Source organism: Nanorana parkeri, unplaced genomic scaffold, assembly GCF_000935625.1.
Source record: "Nanorana parkeri isolate BGI_ZX_2015 unplaced genomic scaffold, ASM93562v1 scaffold1519, whole genome shotgun sequence".
NCBI classification, from domain to species: domain Eukaryota; kingdom Metazoa; phylum Chordata; class Amphibia; order Anura; family Dicroglossidae; genus Nanorana; species Nanorana parkeri.
The window spans coordinates 343,142-364,351 of NW_017307787.1; the positions used below are offsets into that span (position 1 = coordinate 343,142).

At 38.7% G+C, this 21,210-nt stretch overlaps 1 protein-coding gene across 1 annotated transcript in view; it reads right to left on the reverse strand.

Annotated features, from left to right (window-relative positions):
- LOC108798605 (neuromedin-K receptor-like) overlaps positions 1–21,210 on the reverse strand; it is a 168,449-nt gene that overhangs the window by 136,272 nt on the left and 10,967 nt on the right. Inside the window, exons 3-4 of the mRNA XM_018570363.1 lie at positions 14,476–14,577; positions 9,264–9,312 (exon numbers count right to left, since the gene is read on the reverse strand). Coding sequence (XP_018425865.1) covers positions 9,264–9,312; positions 14,476–14,577 — 151 coding nt within the window. The remainder of the gene's footprint in view (positions 1–9,263; positions 9,313–14,475; positions 14,578–21,210) is intronic.

Genomic DNA, 21,210 nt, shown 5'->3' on the forward strand with positions numbered 1-21,210 from the left:
TGCTCCGGAAGGTTGGGCGGGCCCCGCGGTCATATTACGGCTGGCTCCAGCCACTTACACAGACAGATCAGCGTCCCTGGTTACCATGTAACCAGGGATGCTGACCTCCAGACAGCCCAACTCTCACGGACGCTCCGGGAGTCTCCCGCTATTAGATAGTGGCTCCTGATCGGCCGGGAGACAAACACTCTCTACCGGAAAGTTTTACTCTGCTCGATAGAGCAGAGTAAACCTTTCCTGCTCTGTTGTCTTTTTTTAAATCTTCTGACATCGGAGCCGCCGGCTGCCGTCAGAATAAAAAGAAAACAAAAAAACAGCATAGAAATGCATAGCTACATTCCTATTGGCTATTTCAATTTGCAATAGCCAATAGCAAACTAGCTAACTATTACATGGTCAATATCATATCCACAAATGTACTTACGGTATCCATAAAGGGTGTTCTGTTAAAAAATTATAATTTGCTCGGTTTCTAAGGCTAAAATGTGTCAGTTTTTACTTTAAACATCATTAAACATGCCCTCTTTTAACCTAAATTGGTAATGTAGCTTTTAGGATCATCTAGCAGTTCAGAAAGGCACCATTATTTTACTTTCAGACAACGCTCTCTGAAGTGCACCCTGCAAGTCGTTCCCCTTTTGTGAATGTAACCTGGCATTCCTTGCTCCTTTGGCCACAATTACTACTGAATTAACTATAGTGCTGTTCATACAACTCTTCTAGTTCTTGTATTTAAAAGGGGACATATTTTAAACGTACTACCCAACCAATCACTTTCATGAAGCCTGTAGGTTTTAAAATGTACTAGCATCAGACAAGTTTTTTGATCATGGTCCATGGTGCTTTCTGGAGTACCATGGAGATCCCTTTATCAGTTCACAATGGTGGAGGGGCAAGACGTGTGTTTTGTTGTAAATATCTCTATACATTGATTTTCTATTCAGTCAGTACAGCAGCGTAGTAATGTCAATTGGCAAATTAATTGAATAGTACTTCATATGTTCCTACATTTCCCATTGTTAAGTTCATAAGATAAAACATAGGACTTTGCGGAAGTGTGACTGGAGCTAGAAAAGTTTGTAGTAAATGCTGTTTATACAACTCAAATTTATATTTCTAAACTATCCACAATACTAATTTTCATTCTTCCTCTGAACTCTTTGTTCCTCAGTTGGTAACTCCTGATTATGACAAAACTGCTGAATCCGCTGCACTGCTAAAACTAAGTATAAATACAGAATGTTAAATGAATAAATCTCAAAGGTGAAAATTTAGCTGTGCTCACAATTGCTGTGCTCATATTTTTCTGGTAATATTTGTAAAACAGCCTTTCTTCCATACTTACATGAGCAAATAGTTTTGTGTTCATTTCATGGATGCTTGCTTTTTAAATAAAGTGGAACTCCACTTACTACCAACCATCACATAAGCAGGGATCTCTATGCAACCCCCAGTAGTACTGTGACAGCTAGGACTCTACCATGGATTGCATATTCTGACATTTTCCATATTTTTGTTACTGAGAACCCACTATGGGATTGGTAACAAAAAGAATATGGTGTCACCAGCCGCTTAGTGAATTCTGCAAAACAATACCAATTTGAAGCAGTCCATGGTAGATATAGAAAAGCAGTAAAGAATTGTCAGGGGCATGGTCCTGCATCCCTTCCTCCATTGTGAATAGTTTTGGGAAGATATATATAAATGTATTTTGTTGCAAAGCAGTGAGGGAGACATTTATTAATTATTTCACACAGCAAGGTGTGCTAAACAGGAGCAGTCAAACAGAATATAAAACGGATTAGCTATCAGGGTTATTCACAAAAGGGTGAAGAGTTTGGAGGAGGCAGGAGAAGTGAACAATCTAGGCAAAAAGAGCTGATTTGGAAAAATTGTCCAATTCAGCTCACTTTCCAGTTCAGCTATGTTGTCCTACATTGTTCATTTCTCCTGCCTTCTACAAACTCTTCGCCTTTTTGTGAATAGTCCTGTATAAGTGTTCAGCTTCAGCTTTGTTCTGCTGCTCTAAAGTAGTGACACAACAATACAAAAACCTGACCACTTCTTAATTATATGTGTGCTTTTAGGTTAAATCTTTTTCATCTACAATATCTGTTTCATCACTTTGTGAAAATTTCACAATTTATAAACATTTTCTGACATTTTAGGAATATATTCTGAGTTTGTTGAAGCACAGTATTTTTCTCCTTTCGTCTTTTGGGTGTACTCACCTATCAAGCACAGCTGCTCTTAGAGTGTTAATTGATTCCTAGCTCAGTTTATCTCTATTTAACACTATATTTCAATTTGGCTTTATAAATGTCCCCTATAGTATTTTACTAATTGGATCACTTTCACACAAGCAGGCTGATTTACTGAAGGATTTAAGAATATTCATACAACAACATGTTTTCTTTTGACATGATTGGATAATTGAAGTGAATCTTCATTCTCATCAATATGCATCAATATGTTTCATGGGATATATAAAAAAGTATTTAAATGCCAGGTGTTTTAAACATTATGGGGTATGTGTAGACGCGTATCAGTGATCCTAGAAATGGACTTATGGAAAATGGAGGAGGCGTTGGCTGTATTACCCTTATTAACTGCTTTAGGACTGCCCACTGTCAAAATACATCCTGGTCCTGAAGCGGGTATACCAAGAACATGTTGCTTCAGCTGTGTTTTTGGTATCATTTTAAACAGCGGCGATGGCTGGGATGTTTAGATACAAATTTAGATGTTTAGATACAAGTGATCCGGCAGCTGTACAGTGCTGCCAAATGTGCGCCCCTCCCCCGCCATGCCGGCTACCCCAGACTCTGCTGTCTTCAGTGTGGGCCCGGGACTGGCACGGCAGGTCTCTCTTCACCAATTGGAGGGAGATCAGCAAGCTGATCTCTCCTCCGATCACTGTATCCGGAAGTGATGTGTATTACCTCACTTCCGGTGTCACTGTTTACATTCTCTGGCTCCTAGAGTCAGAAGAAGAAGTTGGGGAAGTAGATTGATGTTTCCATAAAGAGGACCCGCCACATAATTTTTGCTATTACATAGAGGGCTTGTTATGTGATAGCAATTATGTTAAGTATAAAAAAAAATAAAAAATTAAAGTATCATATACAAAAATGTAAATATTAAGACGTTGCCCCGGTTGGTTAAGACCAGAGTGCAGTCATACATGTATGGTATTTACCAGTGGGAAATTGTTGATTGTAGGCTGATATGAGCTAATGTCTTTTTAGGAGTTTTCTATGTACCCCCCACACTTCCTTCTTTTGCCTCTATTGGTGTTTGAAAGAGTGAATGATAGCAATACATGAACCGTTTTATTCCTGTGCTAAAAAAAATTCCCATATATGAGTTGATGTTTTTTAAGTTTATCAGATTGCTTTGTGGCAGTGTCTCTTGGCAACTAACTGGATTACAATCCAGTTTTTTTAGTGTAGGTCTAAATAGTTCTCACAAAGAGATCTAAACTCATTCACTTGCTGACTTTTATTGCACTGTCTGCCCACGGTCTACACAGTTAGTATTCTTTGCAGGTTGCCATATAATTGTTAAACAAAAACAAAGCTCTGATTGTGTTATATTTGAGCTCCATTAAATTGTGTAAATCAATGGAGGCCAATTTGACTGATGTAGGGGGCCTCAAGTGCAGTCCCTGACATCACCAAAAGGCCGTGCATAGTATTCAGTGCAACATAAAAACAATAAAGCGATGAAGAGCACAGCAAAATGTAGGATAGTGTAAAATAAATAAATCAAACAATTTACCTACTAGAAATAAATCTAAAGAATATTTTTCCTTGACTGGCCTGATTAAGCACCTAGATAAGGAAAACACAGACTACTGTCTGCAGGGCCCCCGAGAAACACACCATATATGCCAGAGCACTGCATGTAGCCCTCAGGCTGCAGTTGCGGCACCTGTGGTGTAAATGCTTATGGTGATATATTTATGTGATAACCTATTACTACAAGAAACTATTTCACTCTGCAAATATCTGTGAACGTTTGTTCTGTGCAGATATATGTCAAAATGAACTTTCGTTATTTCTTTACAAGGGAATTTATTTTTCAATGTTTTTTCAACGTAGTATCACATCATAGCCACTAGATGGCACTATGGGCATAGACAATATATATGTACTGCATTTCCTATGCTCCTTTAGCTCCATTTAGTGACCATAATGTGATATTACATGAAAACATTCAAAAAGCCATTCAACTTGTAGAAACAAAAACTAAAGATCGTTCATTTTGGCACAGATAAAATGTTCACAGATATTTAAAGGGGGAAAGGCCCTGCAATTTTTTTTATAAGTGGATCCCACTGTGTTACTATTAATAGGAAATACACCACTACTTCTATCATATAATAGTGTTAAAAATGTATGTGATTATCCTGTTTATTTTGAAAGAAAAGCCAGGGACGCTAATGCTTTCTGCACAAACACCTGCATGCAAATATAATATCACAATTTATCTGTTCATGCATAACTGCACTCTTTTTCAGAGTCTCCTAGGCTAGAAAGAAATCAATATTATTAGGTACCCTCTACTACTGAAGCATCTCTTTGCAATATCTAGTTTTGAAACTAACGCTTGCACAGTGCACAATTGTTTAGAATGTTATTTTAATCAGTATCTACCTGATGAAAGAGATAAAAGAAAAAAATGTGTTGTATTCTTAATATTCTCATCAGGCGAATGCCACAAAAATATTTTCTTAAACTACAAAAAAAATATAAAATTAATATTTGTTACCATTATCCAGCTTCAGCCAGGCAAGCCTTTCACAGAGCATTAGCAATAAATTAGACCCCTCGATGCAATCACAGAAACTATGAGAAGCATCTACAGAACAAAAATGTGATTTACTTAAAAGGGAAATTGATTTCCACCCGAGCCCAAAATGCATGCAGCTCACTTTGGTAAACTGGAGCATAGCACATTCTAATTCTGAAATACAATACACTCTATAGCATATTAATACAAAAAAAATGTTTTGGAAAGTTATTCTATTTGGGATAGAATTAAAATATGTTTAATATAATGGTCCGTTGCAATGGTTTTAGCAAACATACATTATTTATATGTTTACACAAAATAAAGATCAAAATTGTTAAGTAGCAAGTATTTGGATTAGTGCTCATGCGCACTCAAATGTCAGTTGGATTGTTTGCTATATTTGCAAAGTGGCGCTGCTGTCTCCTGATTGTGGCACATTTGCCACACTTCTGGATTTGCCATTTGTCAGAGGTTTCATTAACATTTGCTTTATTTACAGTACGACAAATATTACAAGAGGCTAGACACAATCATTTACCAGCTGCAGAGGGCAATTCAATGATTGGGATAATAGCGATTCAGCATTGATTCCTATTCAGTACCTGCCAGTAGCTGCCACACTAACTCACTGCTCACTTCGTGGTCTATTTATAAACAATGCTCAGGGCCATTCGCCCTGGGAATCTCTGTTAACATTCATTATGTGTGAATCAAGGCAAAAACAAATTTTGTTGGGGGGTCATTCACTCGGCTGCCTAAGGCAGCCGAGTGAATGACCCAGCCGAAGTGAAGTGAGCCGATCGCATTTGGCTATTCACTTCGGCCCTGTACAGCTGATTTTAGCCGTACATCGGCTAAAATCAGCTGTATATCGGCTAGCTTTGGCTTGCTTCAGTTCAGCCGAACATGCTCAGCATGTTCCGCTGACCCAAAGTGAACATCTGGATCGGTTGAGCCAAACCTCCAGCAGTTTACCCGCTGCCGTTTGCCCTATTCTCATAGGGGCTGAATGGCAGTGAGTGAATAGCCGAATACCGCCGAACGGCATACGGCTCGGTTATTCTGCTCGCTACCTCCGAATAAAAAAATGACACATTAATAAAAGATGAAAAAAAACAGCATGGGGTTCCCCTTGCAATGCATACCAGGCCCTTTAGGTCTGCTAGGAATCTTAAGGAGGAACCCCACCCCCAAAATGGGGCAAAAAATGTGGAGTCCCTCCTAAAATTTCTAATCCGAGCTCAGGCCTGGCAGAGCAGGAAAGGTGCCATACCTCCCTGCCATACCAGGCCACATGCCATTTGGCACTGGGAGGGTGATTTTCCAGGGTCTCTCCTGGAAAAGCACCTTGTCTCTGTGCGAATGGGGACAAGGGCCTCTTCCCCACAAGCGTGGTAGATTGCTGTGGTTTATATCTGAGTATATGATCAGCCTGAAAGGTGAGCATTTACTACTGACCATACTGTATTTATCAGTACACTAATTATTTTCCAGATTAAGTCCAACACTGCCTACACTGGTAGATATTTGCATGAATATTCATATGAACACTCAATAATGCCATCAGAGACTTGACAAATGATGTTCAAGATGTTGTTTGATTTTCATATTTGATTTTGGAATGAATGGAGTTTCCTGAATGAAAGCCACATTCACTGTTAGAATTTGGTTCATTCAAGAAAAAATTGCAAAACATTTTTTTTCTATGACTATTGTAAAAAATGATCAGCGATTTGACCTTATTAACTTAACATTGAACAATTATTTTCGAACAAAGTTCGACTGTTACATGGTCAGCTGTACTATTATTGTATGTGTCTTCTTTTCCAAGTGACAACCCCTCATTGCTTGTCCACATAAACATAGGGACTATAATGAGACAGCTTGAGGCAGTTGCCTCAGGAGGCATCTCATTGGGGAATGTGATGCCTCTCTGTCCAGTGAATCCCAGGTTGTTAAAAGCTCTTAGCAACGTGTGATGCTTTGTCCGGTGTCCCACCCAACTCATTGATGTCACTAGTTGCCAGGAGCTGAGTGGGATGTTCTGGCTGGTGTCATGCCGAGCTCCTGGCAATCAATGATTTCAGTGCAGTAAGCTAGTTGGGACTCCGGACAGAGCCAAAGCCAGAGGTACACCAGCAACATCCCCCCTCCGTAACGTGAAAAGTGTAGTGACACACCTGTTTATGTGAAAAATCATTATTCTGTCTACAGTATATTATATTAGTACATCACTCAAAATATATAAAAAGATTTCCTCTTTCTTTCTCCACTATTAGGACATAAGTTTCCAGTGGTGGAATCGCTCCCCAGTGGTATCAATAACATTTCAGCAGATGGAGACAAAAGAGGGACACTCCATAGTGCACTCCACCACTGGAGAATTATGTCCTTATAGTGGAGAAAGAAAAAGGAAATCTTTTGCACTGTGGAAACATCGGGTATCTTCCCGCCTGAGATTGAAAAGGGAAACGGCTCTTTCAGACCTTTGTAACGTAAGTTCGTATGGAGAGGTGAGTGTTATTCTATTGGGAGTGGAAAGTGGAGATCACAAGGAACACGAAGGGATTATTTATTCACCGGTTAATTGCATTCACTTTTGTATTGGAGGCACTGTTCACTTTATACTGTATGATATTTGCATCACAGTGGACGTCTTTGTAAAGTGGACTATTATCATCTTATCTTGCTGTTATTATCGTTTATGGGTATATTTTTTTTCACTTGTTTGAAAGCACTTTTTATTGATGCAATTATATTTATATTGCATTTAGATATAGAGCACATTTGAGAGTGTGGCACATTTATAACATCATATATTTTAGCTATTTTGGTCTTTCATGATCCATTTACCACTGCTGCAGTTGCAAAACCATCCAATATTGTAATACCTATAAGTAAGGGGATAATTCAATTAAAAAAGATCCTCTGTGATCTGTCAGAGGAATTAGTTTACTACTTTACAAAAAAGCTTGTTATAACTAATGGCCCGTTTTATGTGCAGGAACGATACAAATGAAAGTTGTCTCAATTATTGTCAATTAAATTTTGAAGGGCAATAACACCATGTTTTTTCTTTAGTGCTAATCATTTAATCATTTAAACCATCTGTTTAATGTAAAATGTGTGATGCCCTAGAAAATAGCATCCCCGGACCTCACTCGTCCACATGCTAAAATGCTCAGTGTAGTAAGTCCCCTTATAACACATCCCTGGGATCCCTTTAGATGTGCCCGTTTCTCTCTGCTAGCCAATGGTTGCTGCAAACTATAGCTGGGCCTTTGGCTGATTGGTTGACTGGTTGCTGGCACATCTAAGTCCTTGGGATGTGTTGTTTCACATAAAGCTTGGGAACAAAATGGCCGATGTCAGAGAAAGCTAATAGCTGAGAGGAGCCATTGACAGTACAGATCATGGTAGATGTGATTGGAGAATGATGAAGGTCTATCAGGCGTGAAATGAAGGTTGGCTCAAGATAGCTGCTGCAGCTTCAAAGGGTTGTATCGTGGAGATGAGAATTTGCAGGGAATTGAGAGTAATCAGTTTCAGTAAAGGAGAGGATTTCAGGTCTGGGAAAAACTCCCAGACCTCAAATCCAGGACTTTCCAGTCTTGCAAAAAAGGTAAGGCTGGAGTTTAGGATTATTTACCCTTTACTATAGGTATAATAACCACTAGAAAAGGAACTTGCCTGTGTGGTGTATAGAAAGCATTATCTTCTGCAGTCTTCAATACAGTAGTGTGATGTCACAGGTCCTGATGGCTGAATAGTGCTATGTAATTATAGCTTCCCACCTACTTTTTTCTTATTGTAGACAAGCCAGCAGGGCTCCCGAGTGATGATTTGACCAAATATGGACATAACCATATTTGGTTGAAGAAGTCAGCCAGCATCCCCAGCCGGTCTGATGACATTCAGCAGTAGACCTGGGACTGTTATTTGCATTGGGGGTAGTGGCAGGGCAGCATTATTATTGCAGCGAGTCATCATGCCAACTAGTCGTCAGGCATCACTTATTGTAATTGATTGGATCTACATCACAGGCCAACATGGTTGACTTGGATATACATTGGGGGACATTGTTTTATTTATTTTTAATCAATATTTAATAAAATACTATTTTCTCTAGTGTCTGTGTTTTTCTTTCCTTTTTACATTTTTTTTTTTTTTGTGAATCAGTAACAAGAGGTACTATGTACACCTCACTTATTCACATAGGGGGAGGGCCAGATATCTGGTGGCTCTCTTTTTCTAAAGGTGGGGTTTCGAGATTCTGATACATCTCCCAAACAGACCTCCACATTCACTGGACGAAGAATTGAGGGATGAAAATAATGATAAAAAGAATGTACATAATTGTAATATTTTTTTACACCATGCAATAACATTTAAGAGCAGCAGAGATTATCCGAATTTCCTTTTTTTTTGCAACTGTAACTGTCATCAGCGCTGCCTCCAAGACTCACAGTTTCTTCCAAACATGCACCTTGGCATCAAAGGGATTGTTCTGCTTTTCTGATCAGGAGCAAAAGAAACAACAGAAACACCATGATACTAAGGGTTTTCTATATGTAGGAGAAAATGTTTTATACAGCCATACCTGAAAAAAGGCAAATCAAACACTTTAATATTTGCATGAGGCTAAAAAGGATCCACAGGGTTACATTATGGTGATGAGTAAACCAGCCAACTGTCAGAGAAATGATAAAACAATAAAAAGGGTTTTAAATAGATTACATGCTGTGGACAAGCAAATGTAACTCACAAGGCATGGAAATTTATTAGAATTTCCAAGGAAAATAAGATGTGCTACATTTCAAACAGTATAGTGCAGTACAGTACAGACTCATGTCTTCCTGTGCTGCTCCATTCACTAGTTCTTAGAACGTACTCAGAGGCTCTTACTGGGGGAGATCTATTTTTAGCTGTGTCAGTAGATCTGAAGTTTTAAATGCATATATAGTACATGTGCTTAGTTAGTAACTGTTACATGCAGCACAATACTCTACAACAGAGAGAGTAAAAATCTACACTTTAGGAATCTCTTTATAAATCTCCTCCATATACTTTGGAAAATTATGGAAATGATGCATAATGTCCATGTAATAAAACATGACAAAGCCTGCATTGTCATGATTTGTCTTTTCTCCACACATCAGGGTGATATTTTCTCACCATCGGAGACAAGTTTCAACCTGTTCAAGAGGTTCATTTATTGTGGTTATATGCCGTAATAAACATCAGTGAAATATCACTTTGATATGAGAAGAAAAAGCTAGAGAGAGGATCTGGAAATACTTTTCAAGGATGCACCAATACATTCCTTGGAGAAAACTTATGATCCTGATAGACAAGGTCATAAGTTATTCCTTCTACATACATGAATTAAAACTAAACACACATAGAAAGCCCTATTTTATTATTATTTGTTTTATAGAAAGCCCCTTACACAGCAGTAATATTATTTATAAAGCTTATGAGAGGGATTTTTTTTGCACAGTATAAATATATGAATTGTTTTACATTGTTAACAATTTTGTAATAACCTCTGTGGCCATAAAACTAAGAGTTCATTGACACCAGATAGATCAACACAGGCTCAATGCAAAAACATAGGAAACAACTTTTCTCTATGTGCCCTGTTCATACCATACCAGTGTGTTGATGTGTGTTGCATAAAATTGCAGCATATATGCATTTTTATGCAACATAAAAAGTTGCAACACGCTGTTGTGCATAGAAATTAATGAAGGTTTCTTTGTTAATTGGTCTCATTCATACCATGTCTGTTAACATGATCAATGAAGGCTCAACACAAGTGCAAATAGAAAACAATTATCCTATGTGTCCTGTTCACACCATAATGCTTGTGCAGCACAATATGTTATGCATCTTTCCTGATGCATCTGTGCACCACGACACAGTCCTATAGGTAATAATTAGTCCCCCTGATGATCAAGGGAGGAGGAAGTAAGGAGATACATGCTCCCTATTGGATGCAATCTTTCAGTTATACCTGAAAATGTGTAAAATGGCCACTTCCTGGCTTTTCCATGTTGCCCTTACCCTGGGCACCAAGAGACTCTGGATGTATGGATATTGAAGAGACATCCTTGAAATTGTGTATGTGTCTGTGTATGTGGGTGAGGGAGTGTGGGGGAATAGTGAGCAAGTCTGCTAAAACTTGACCTAATTGGAACTTTTTGAATTTAAAAGCAAATTACAAGAACTTACATTTTAAATATAAATTGCAATGAAGTAAAGGGAGGAGCAATTTTGCTGGCCACTTTTAACCCTTTAGAGGGAAGCTAGGCAAGGTATTCACACCAAATTGGCATGGGAAGCTCCAAGGGGGTTGGGGTTTTATCATTTGTCTGTGACATGGTGAATACACATATCCTTTAAATGACAACTTAGATAATGCCTTAAAGTCCCTCCATTACCCCAAAGGGTTCAACCTTTCTCTCTTCTTTGAAGGTTTGCTGTTTGCCCATCTTTCCACTTCCAGCACTCTGAGTTTTGAGAATGTCAGTGATCAGGGTAAGGTTAGATTTTCTTTCAAATTTTTATTGTTCTCTATTTCCCTTTTGGACAGATTCAACCCCTCTAATTGCCCTAGACACCATTGTCAATTAGACATTTTTTGAGTTGTCATTAATAAGAGTTGAGGGTAGATTATCCAATGGGGAGAAATAGTTTGGTTAAAACTGTCCATGGTTGAAATTTCTCTATTTTTCTGAACATTTCCTCCATTTTGATTTCATGTCTTCAGAATAATTTTAACCCTTACTTTATCCACAACCAAAAAAGTTTTAAGCAACAAGTTCTTGCCAATAGCCAATAGCAGCTGTCTTTAACCATCTGTGGTGAAGATGTATACCCCCATTATTGCCAATACTATATTGTGTAAAATATTGATCTAATTGGTGCACATTCCATATTGTGTAACATATTGTTCTAATTTTTTTACTATAATTTTTTAAACCATATCTGGTTTTAATGTTTTTGTTTGTGTTCATTATTTTCATGATTAAAAAGGTTATTTGAGGTTTTAAAATTGTGATCAGGACATTGCAGGGTTCATTAGCAAATCTTAGATAATTGTTAGATGTTTACAGTCTAGAAAACCTAAGGAATGCTGAGAGGATATTTGAGTGCCATGCTCTGCAAAACAAAGGTGTTTTAAAATATGTAAACAAGGTTGTTTTTGTGCACAGAGGATTTAGCTGTGAAAAGAAATGCTGAACCATAGTGTCTTGGAAACTGTGCAAATTTACTCAGTCACGTCAGGTGTATCTACGGTGATACATCATATGTAACAGAAAATGCAAGAAGTGGAACAAATGCTATTCTCTCTACCAGAAATTCTTTATTAATACAATTTTAGACACATAATATCAGATTATTTAGGGTAAAGTAAGCTCATTTTACTTCAAATACTCAGTTCAAACCTATTTGATTAAACTAGCACACAGTATAGTTGACGAGAGAAATTCTATTAAAACAAAATTACAGAGTGGAATGCATTTCATCCTCCCATTTCGCTATGATATGTTGTGTTCTTTTCCCCCTTTGGAACCATTAAAATTGCAGTCTGTATAAAATAATCATTTCAATTTACCAGGTAATTCAATTCCAGTCTTAATAATTACATAGCCCCATCTAAACTGCATTCTCATCATGGAAGTCTTGAATATAGTTTTGTATCCTTTTGTTAAGTATTTTTTATAACATTAGCTATTATCTGGAAGGTGGTATCTCCGTAGTCCATGAAAAGTTATTTTTCCTCTTCTCAGATGGGCAGATAGTAGGGATCATGTATCCTGGAGACTATCCACAGAAATAATGGGAATAATACCTTTTAAAGAGTACCTGTACTATAGAAGTTATGCCCAAAAATGCATGCAGTGAGAAAGAAGTTGTCACTAGTACTACCTGTAGGTTCCCTACAGCTAAACATTTACCTCAAGACTGGCTTGCCATTGTTGTGCACTATGTTGCTGCATGGTGGGATTCAAAGTTTTTTATTGGTTTCCATATTTATAGGCTTCAAAGCGCATACAACAATAGAAAAAGTGACAAAACGGTTATATAGTTATCTAACATATATGTCATAATAACAGCATAATTGCTGTTATTATGACATATATGTTAGATAACTATGTTGCTGCATGGTGGCAGCCATTGTGTTGCCTCCTCCTGTCAAAGCTGTCCCCCTGATGACTGGTGGACGGATGACCGGTGGGGGAATGATCAACAGAAGAGATGAAGGAAGTGCAGATCCTTAGAATGAAGCACAATCAGGGAGAACTGTGCAATGCAGGTCCTTGGGTAAAGCTTTCTTTCCAGCGAGCCCTTTGGAGACGAATTAGCAACACAGTAGTAATGTCACCAAACAATACTCAACATTTTGTAAGACTAGTAGTAAGAGCCACAGTGCCTTAGACAATCTCACACTGCACATATGCAGTTATTAGTCTACAGAGCAGTCATGTCTAGACACTGCCACATGTGAAGAAGTACACTGCTATTTTAAGGAGGAATTTAAGACAAAAGTTACAATTTTCAGGGTACTGCTTAGGCAAAATAACATTGTTACTAGGGATGCACTGAAATTTCGCCCGCCGCCACATATGCACTGGAGCTAGGAAATTTGTGCAGCTGTAACCAGTGGGGAAGCTAGACATTCTGTCACGAGGGGCAAAGGAGTTGCTCTCCCCAGGGAGAAGTTCATCATCCACACACCCAGTGGCACCCCTCCTAAAGCGGCACCTGGGGCTTTCCCTAGCTTTGGCCCTGGCTGTAAATTTGCCTCTCACTCCTCTCTGCATTACAGCCATGATGTGCTGGACAGCTGCAGCCTCATTCCTAAATTTATTTTAAAATCCTCACTGCACAGCCAACCCCATCATCTGCCACCATATTTCAGCTCAGCCGGGGAAAATAAAACAGAGACAGGGTTCTCCAATTCAAACTCCAGGACTGGGAGAGAGAGATCAGATTCCAGTACTGACAGAGGGAAAGCAGGATTGCTGCATTATTGCAGCCAGGCTGTTTTGTAACTCATTACATCACTTAGTTAACCCTTATATTCCCTATAGTCTCTTTACTTGTAGAACATTTACCCTTCCCAGCTGACTGTGCTATTTAGACTGAATATAAAAATAGAACGCTTGCAAGAAACAGCTCATGAGAACCCTGCAGAATATAACTCATGGAACAGTCGGCTGAGAGGAATGCATAATTAAGTTAATTGTCTCGGATACGAACTGCTCTGACAATAACAATGCATAAATACATCATGCACCTCTAAGCTAAATCTTTAGGGCCTGTTCATAGCATCATGTTATGTTAAAGCTGAACTCTGCAAGGGGAATTTATCAAAACTGGAGCAGACAAAACCTGGAGCAGTCACCCAGGGCAACCAATCAGATTTTCTCTTCAATTTGTTCAGTTACGATTTGAAAATGAAAGAGAAACGCTGATTTGTTGCTGTGCACAGCTGCTCTAGATTTTGTCTACTCCAGTTTTGATAAATCCCACCATATGTGAAAAAATACAATTGCAGTGAGGCTCCCCCTGCACAGCAAAGGTTAAATACTCGTTTTTGCCTAGGGTACCATTTACATGCAGATTTTCTTACCTTTTCCCTCCCTGAACCCTGAAACCAGTGCTCACCTCTTCTCTTCTTTCTGACACTCTGGGTTATGGATGGGCCCTCCACATCCTTATTTACAGTGCAGAACTGCTGGTCCTGCATTGTACATGATGACATCAGACCTGCAACCAATGAGCAGACAACCAAATAGAAATGCCTTCGGGGTACTGGTCACGTGAAGAGGAAGAGCCAGCAGGAGTAAGGGATAAGGTAAGCACAAGTGCTTTTTAGTGATACCTAACTCTCCGTTCACTCCTTCGCATTCCATGAAAGCGTGCCAAGCCTCGATGAAAAGGTGTTTTTTTTTGTTTCCCTCGGGTTCAGCTTTAACACATATTTACGCAAACAAATAGTATATCCTTGCACACAGGTGCCCTATCTAGCCTACAACAGCTGTAGATTACCCAGCAGAGATATATGAAAAATATGACTGCTTAAACATGATGCTCTTAATTAAAATAATGTCTAGATAAAAACGACCTGAATAAAATCAAAATCAGAAGACCCTACTGGATGAATAACAGCAATACAAATATAAAATATACAGTATTTAACCAAAATAGTGATATACAAATATCATCAAGTGTGCTAGCTTTATATGTTTTCAAAGTTTTTTATTGGTTTTCCATAGTTATACAGTTCTATTCACAGACAGTAATATCATTCTATAAACATATAGTATATGTATCATAATAAAGCGTTATAACACAATCAATGGTCCTTCAACAGCAACAGAGCAAAAGATTGCTTACCTCTGTCTATTGTGTTGATATATTACCAAAGCCCCCCGCAACATGATTCTAAACCCTCGACACACCTGCTGTAAAATGGGGGGTCAAATAGATTCGATTTTTCTCTCTTGCCATTGTAAGAACCGCTGTTTGTCACCCAATCTGTGGGTACTAGATCCCTCTAGATGGGTGGTACAAGGCTCCCACCAAGAGGGAAAGTAACTGAAAACACAGTTTCGGTGAGAAATTAAAAGAACAAACAAAAAAAACAAAAAGTAAAAAATAAAGATATATATATAAATAAATAAAAATTATATAAAAGATGAAAAAATAAAGCACAATAATGCTAGATTGTTGACTCATGGGTTCCTAGAAAAACACACCATAACTTAACCTGAGGAAACCGGCAGGCCACCTGGAGGATTTGCAATCCCTTGATGCATCAGCCTGTGCTAGCTTTATAAAACGTAGCATCGAGGTGCACCATCAAATCTATGAAAGTGAAGTTAGTGCCAATTGTAAAAAAATTGTAAATATCCTTTTGTAATAACCTATAATGGCCAATTTGATTTATAAAATTGTTTCAAACATCCCTTTCTTGTAACCAACAACAATACAATTCATAAAGTTGTGTCTATTTAGGGTAATTAAATCAAGTTCATAATTTTGTGCAAATGTCCAACTGCGATAATCAATAGCAGCCAAGAGTCAATGTGGAAAACTCCAGTATTCTCCAGGTGTCAAAAGATGTACATGACAACTTAACTGGTTAAACTCATCGGAATAAGTTCACCTTAAATCAAAAAGGTAAGAAATCACTTTTTCCAACTTATGATATAAAAACCTCACTCCTTCTCCTTTGGATCCCTATACTTCTCTTGAATGCTCCACATTAATTTAATAAGATGAGAAAAAGAAAAAAACTTTCGATAGTGTAAAACCATTCAGTTTTTTGAATACAAATTAAAAACACACTCATAATTTCCAATGCTATTGCTAGCACTAGCTGATGTGCTTGATTTTCCCCTTCTTCCCTGGTCTCTCTGGGAGATTGCAATGTGCAGCCAAGCTTGATGATGTCACTGACTCCTGATGCCTCCCCATTTCTAAGACATACCACTGGATAATTATTTTCTGTAAAAACCTTTAAGCACTATATATTCTAGATGTACTAAACTGATAGATGTTAATTTTTTAAGATATCCTGTTAGATCAGATTTTACATAATTCTGGTGTATTTTAGTCACATGTACTATTTGACAAATACAACTCACTGTGATTTTTTCATCTCATTGTGGAACATTTTTGGGAGAGGGAATTTCTATTTAATTTTGCAGTATATGAGAATTATAATAAGGGACCTTCTAGCAGTATTACCCTTATACAGTTTCCTTTCTTGCTTGTTGTAATTAATTTTTGGTTTGGGATCTCTCCAGGTCATAATAATCCCAGCATATAATCGCATGGTAATATTCTGCTGATTAGCATATGCTTTAATTTTAGACTTCTTTAACATGACCCCTAATATGTATTCAGTCTAATATGGCAAAGAGCCAGCCATGCGGCAGTCTCACATGATTTGTCTGCAGCTTAATTAATACAAGAATGGCATTAACTAATTGCTAAGAAGTTGTTATGATTAAAGTACAAATATATCACACTAATCCAGATCTCCTTTTATTATTATTTTGTTATTGCATTTCTATGTCTAATGACAGCTTTTTTAGATAATTGTGCCTTGTATGGTCTACCCAGCTTGTATCTACATCAGGGTTAGCTGCTCCTAGACTTGTGAGGTGGGGGACCTGAAAATTAATAAATTCTTCATGACTGCCTACCTTGATTTCCAAATATTTGCTCCTAGGTATTTTTGTCCTTGGTGCCACTCTTCTGTGCAGTGAAAGTCTCTATCTAAAGTTTTCATGTAATTTATGTATTAGCCTTTGCAGAGTTTGATTTAAAAATGTATGCGACAGCAAAACCTGGGTGTATTGTGCACTATTGTCCTACATGACTGTATAATGTGTGGCAGGCATAAAGTTGAACTCCAGGCAAACAGCTAATAGATGGATAGACAGAGCTGTTTTGCCTGCTTGAATTTCTGTTCATCCAGTCCTGAGATTTACACAGCATTTCCACACAGCACAACCCTAACTGGTAGGGCAGGAGACCTGATTTGTTTCTCTGCTGTTAAATAAGGTTAAATTATGTTTAATATTATATTTTATTTCTTCTCAGATTTCAATTTTAAAAACCCAACTTGGCAGCTATATGTTCCTGGAAATTGTTTTAAATGTAGGCACCTGTGCCATACTTCTCAGTTATTTACCAGTTGCATGAGCATATTACATTCTCAACATAATAATGCAGTTTTTCTTTTTCTATTAATTTTCTGTTATTAATATAGCTGTTTTTATATCTGCTGATGTATGTCTGGAAGGCTTTAATGGATTGAAAAAAAGGGACATTTTATCCAGTTTTTCTGCAGCTTACAGAAACGTGTTTCTGCACTGAAGACATCTCTAAATGGTTTTTAATTGGCACTGGAGATAGCTTCAAACAGTACCTGACTAACAAGTTCTGAACTGCAAATTATGACCAAAGCGTGTGTATTGCCTCCAACAGTTTTATGGGCAATGTAATTGCATTAGTGTTTATTTATATGCATTGTCATTGAGTTAAATGTTCTTTGTTATTCTGCCACCTTGTGGTCAAAAGGTCTGATTTGAGAAAGCTGGTCGGATGACCAGCGAAACGTCTTCAATAAAAATACAGCAAGTCCAGTTGCCTTGATTTATTTTATACAGATATTCCTCATTATGTTTCTTGCTGTCTTTCCTGCAAGACATGCTAAAGTGAAGAGAGAAATATTTATTTTGACCATACAAATTCAAACATCTACGCCCTCATATTGTTTGCCTGAACTCTGATGTATGCAATAGAGACATTTGTGGATGCAAACTATTTGGTAAATTCAGCTACCTGATAAAGATTGTCTGTGGTGATTGTATGTGCAACATTCAGACCAGGCATAATGGTCAGGAAGGGAAGGACAGGACAGAAAGGGACAAACCACTATTACAACAATTGAGTCAGAATAGAGTGAGACTTAAGGAAGTCAGGAACTAACCTGAGTTTAGCTAGTAGCTCAGACGAGTAGATGTTTTGTTTTGTTATGCTAAGGACTTCCTATACAAAACCCTTGTGCATGTAAAACTGTGTTGGTTTTCTGCCTTGCTTAATAAAAGTGCAAACAATGTGCTTAAACTGTTCCTGGGTGTCCATGTTTTAGGCTAGGTTCACACCTAGGCGACTCCTGACTGCACGGCAATCCACACAGTTTTGTGCACGATTGCCGCACGGTCGGGACTCGCCAAGGTGTGAACCGATCGCGCTATGGGTGCCATTATTTTCGAATGCCGTGCAAGTGAACACAATCGCGGCAAAAACTTGTACCTTTTTTTTTTGCAATCCCTGGTGTCGTGCAGTGTAGTGCAGGTGTGAACCTAGCCTCATGCAGGGTTTACCACTGCCAATACCAGTTAAGCAAGTTCCCTTTACAATATATAACACTGACTGAAAATAACAGTAGGGATGAGGGATGAAGGAGACAAGTCACTGCTCTAACTCGAACTCTTATGTGTGGAAATTTGAGGAAATCAGTTTGAGCTTTTTCTTTCAATAAAGCAGAAAAGAAGTAGCTGAAAAGTGTGTGAAAAGTAGCATGTTATAGAGGTGCCCTTACCCCTCTAATGTATGCCTTTCTTTTTTAGATTGAGTGATTAGTGTCCCTATAAACATTCTTTAACCGATTATGGATTTCCTTAGGTGCACAACCCTCTTTCACCAGAAATTCAATTACAGCTCATTGTTTTAGCCACAGACTCTAATCACTCAATCTGAAAAATAAAAGCATACATTAGTGGTGTAAGGACACCTCTATAACATGGTACATGAACATTCACAGTCACTCTAATAGATCTCAAATTACACATATGGAGGCATTACTTTTTGACATATATACAGTGTATATATATATATATATACCCTGTTTCCCTGAAAATAAGACCTAACCTGAAAGTTAGACCTAGCACTATTTTTCCAGATTCCTGTAATATAAGACCTACCCCGAAAATAAGACCTAGTTTGGTAGCATGTGAGGGGGAACTTGAAGAGCAAAATACATCATTTTGTTACATAATCTCCTTCCTTTCCAATCCACTTTGTCCACCAGTCAACAAGCTTTTTTTATTCCCTCATTAAAAACATGTTTTAGGCTGAGCTGCAAGCCATGAATGCACCGATGTCTTCACTTCTTCATCAGAATCTTCGTTCTTGCAGGGCTGCTTTCAGGGGACCAAACAGGTGAAAGTCCGATGAAGCAAGATCAGGACTATAGGTGTACGCTCATCAATGTTGTCATCAGCCCTGGACGTGGATGGGCGTCTTTGAACTTTTCTATCCATTCATACACACTTCTTCACGACAAAACACTTTCTCCGTACTGAGGCACACCCTCAGACCACAAGAAACGAATCATCCAGGCCCGGATTTCCCACAAGGCCACCGAGGCCCGGCCACGGGGCGGCAGAGCGCAGAGGGGCGGCAGCGGTGCCCTTGTGGGGAAGTTGTGGGCGCCGGTGTAAGGTGTCCAACCACTTCCTGTCCACTCGTGCGCACCAGGGGGCGCAAGCGGGCATGAAGGACGTCTAAAAATGCCCGCCCGCATCCAGGAGACTCCCGTCCGGCCGTCTTTCAATGTTCGGCGGACGGGAGGTGGTTAAAATAACTATACATTCCTTTTAAACAATCCACATCTTTGTATGTTTCTTCTCAGAGCATATTTACTCACTTGACATGCTGTGAGATGTAAAAAGACTTAGGTTAATAAACATACAGCATTATTATTCAGCTTACATGATGTACTTCTAGCTTCAAGTATAGAACATTGATGACCTCTTTCTCTCTGAAGACCCTCACTTTTGGCTCTCATTGTGAAAAGTTTCAGCTAAACATTGAAAAGTGAATTACATTTGAAAAGAATACTTGTATTATCTTTAAAACAAACTTGGGTAGAATTTGACACTGAAGTCTGCAAAAAAATTTAATAGGCTTGCGGGGCCTTTCTTTGCTTTTCAGATTTGTATATTTACTAGTAGCTATCGGTGTTCACTTAGAATCCATTTGGAATAACTGCTAAGATAAAATAAATTAATTAATAGGACAGGATAATCCATATAGAGACTGTTTTGTTTTAATTTGTCTGAACAGACAGACTCATTGAGGTAAGACAAGGGTGAGGCACAATTCCTGTGTAGCATTACTATGCACAACTTGCAAGTATAACAAGCAAATATAAGTCCCTGTGACAGACTGTACTGGCCATGGGGTGAGGTATTTGCCGGCAATATGTTAGCAATATGTTGAAACAGGCAGTCAGTTACAAAATGGGTTAACTCACCTAAACAGGGTGTGGTCAGAAGGTTTTAAAAGGAGATGCAGCTAACAGGTCACCGGAGAAAGATTGTGAAATGGAGAGATCAACACAGACCTCCAACAGAGGCGGCTCTTCAATTAGGCGAGTTAGGCAGTTCCTCTAAGGCCTTGCGCTCACGGGGGCCTCGTGGCTTCCTAATTCACCTCAACAGCTTCACTTCATCTGACAGCAGTGGCAGATCTGGGGACAGGGGGATGCCGTTCACCCACCCGCCTCCGAAAATTGCTGCTCCCTACCCGTGCCCAGGATCGGACTGACCATACTTCCCCCTCTACTACTGGTGGACCTACATTCTGCTACTTTCTGCCTCCAGGCCGCAGCCCCTGCTCATGCCTGCCACCCCTGCAGCAGTCATCGGTGTCACCAGACTTGGAAGGGAGAAGGAGCAGCTGGCACCGGAGGGAGAAGAAGGTATGGGTCCGTTTTCTGCTGTTTTGTGCCTCCTGGGTGATAGAAATTCTCTTATTCTCTTATTCTTAGTTTGTATGTAGTTAATATGTTGAACAAGTAAAAGTGTGCTTTTTAGA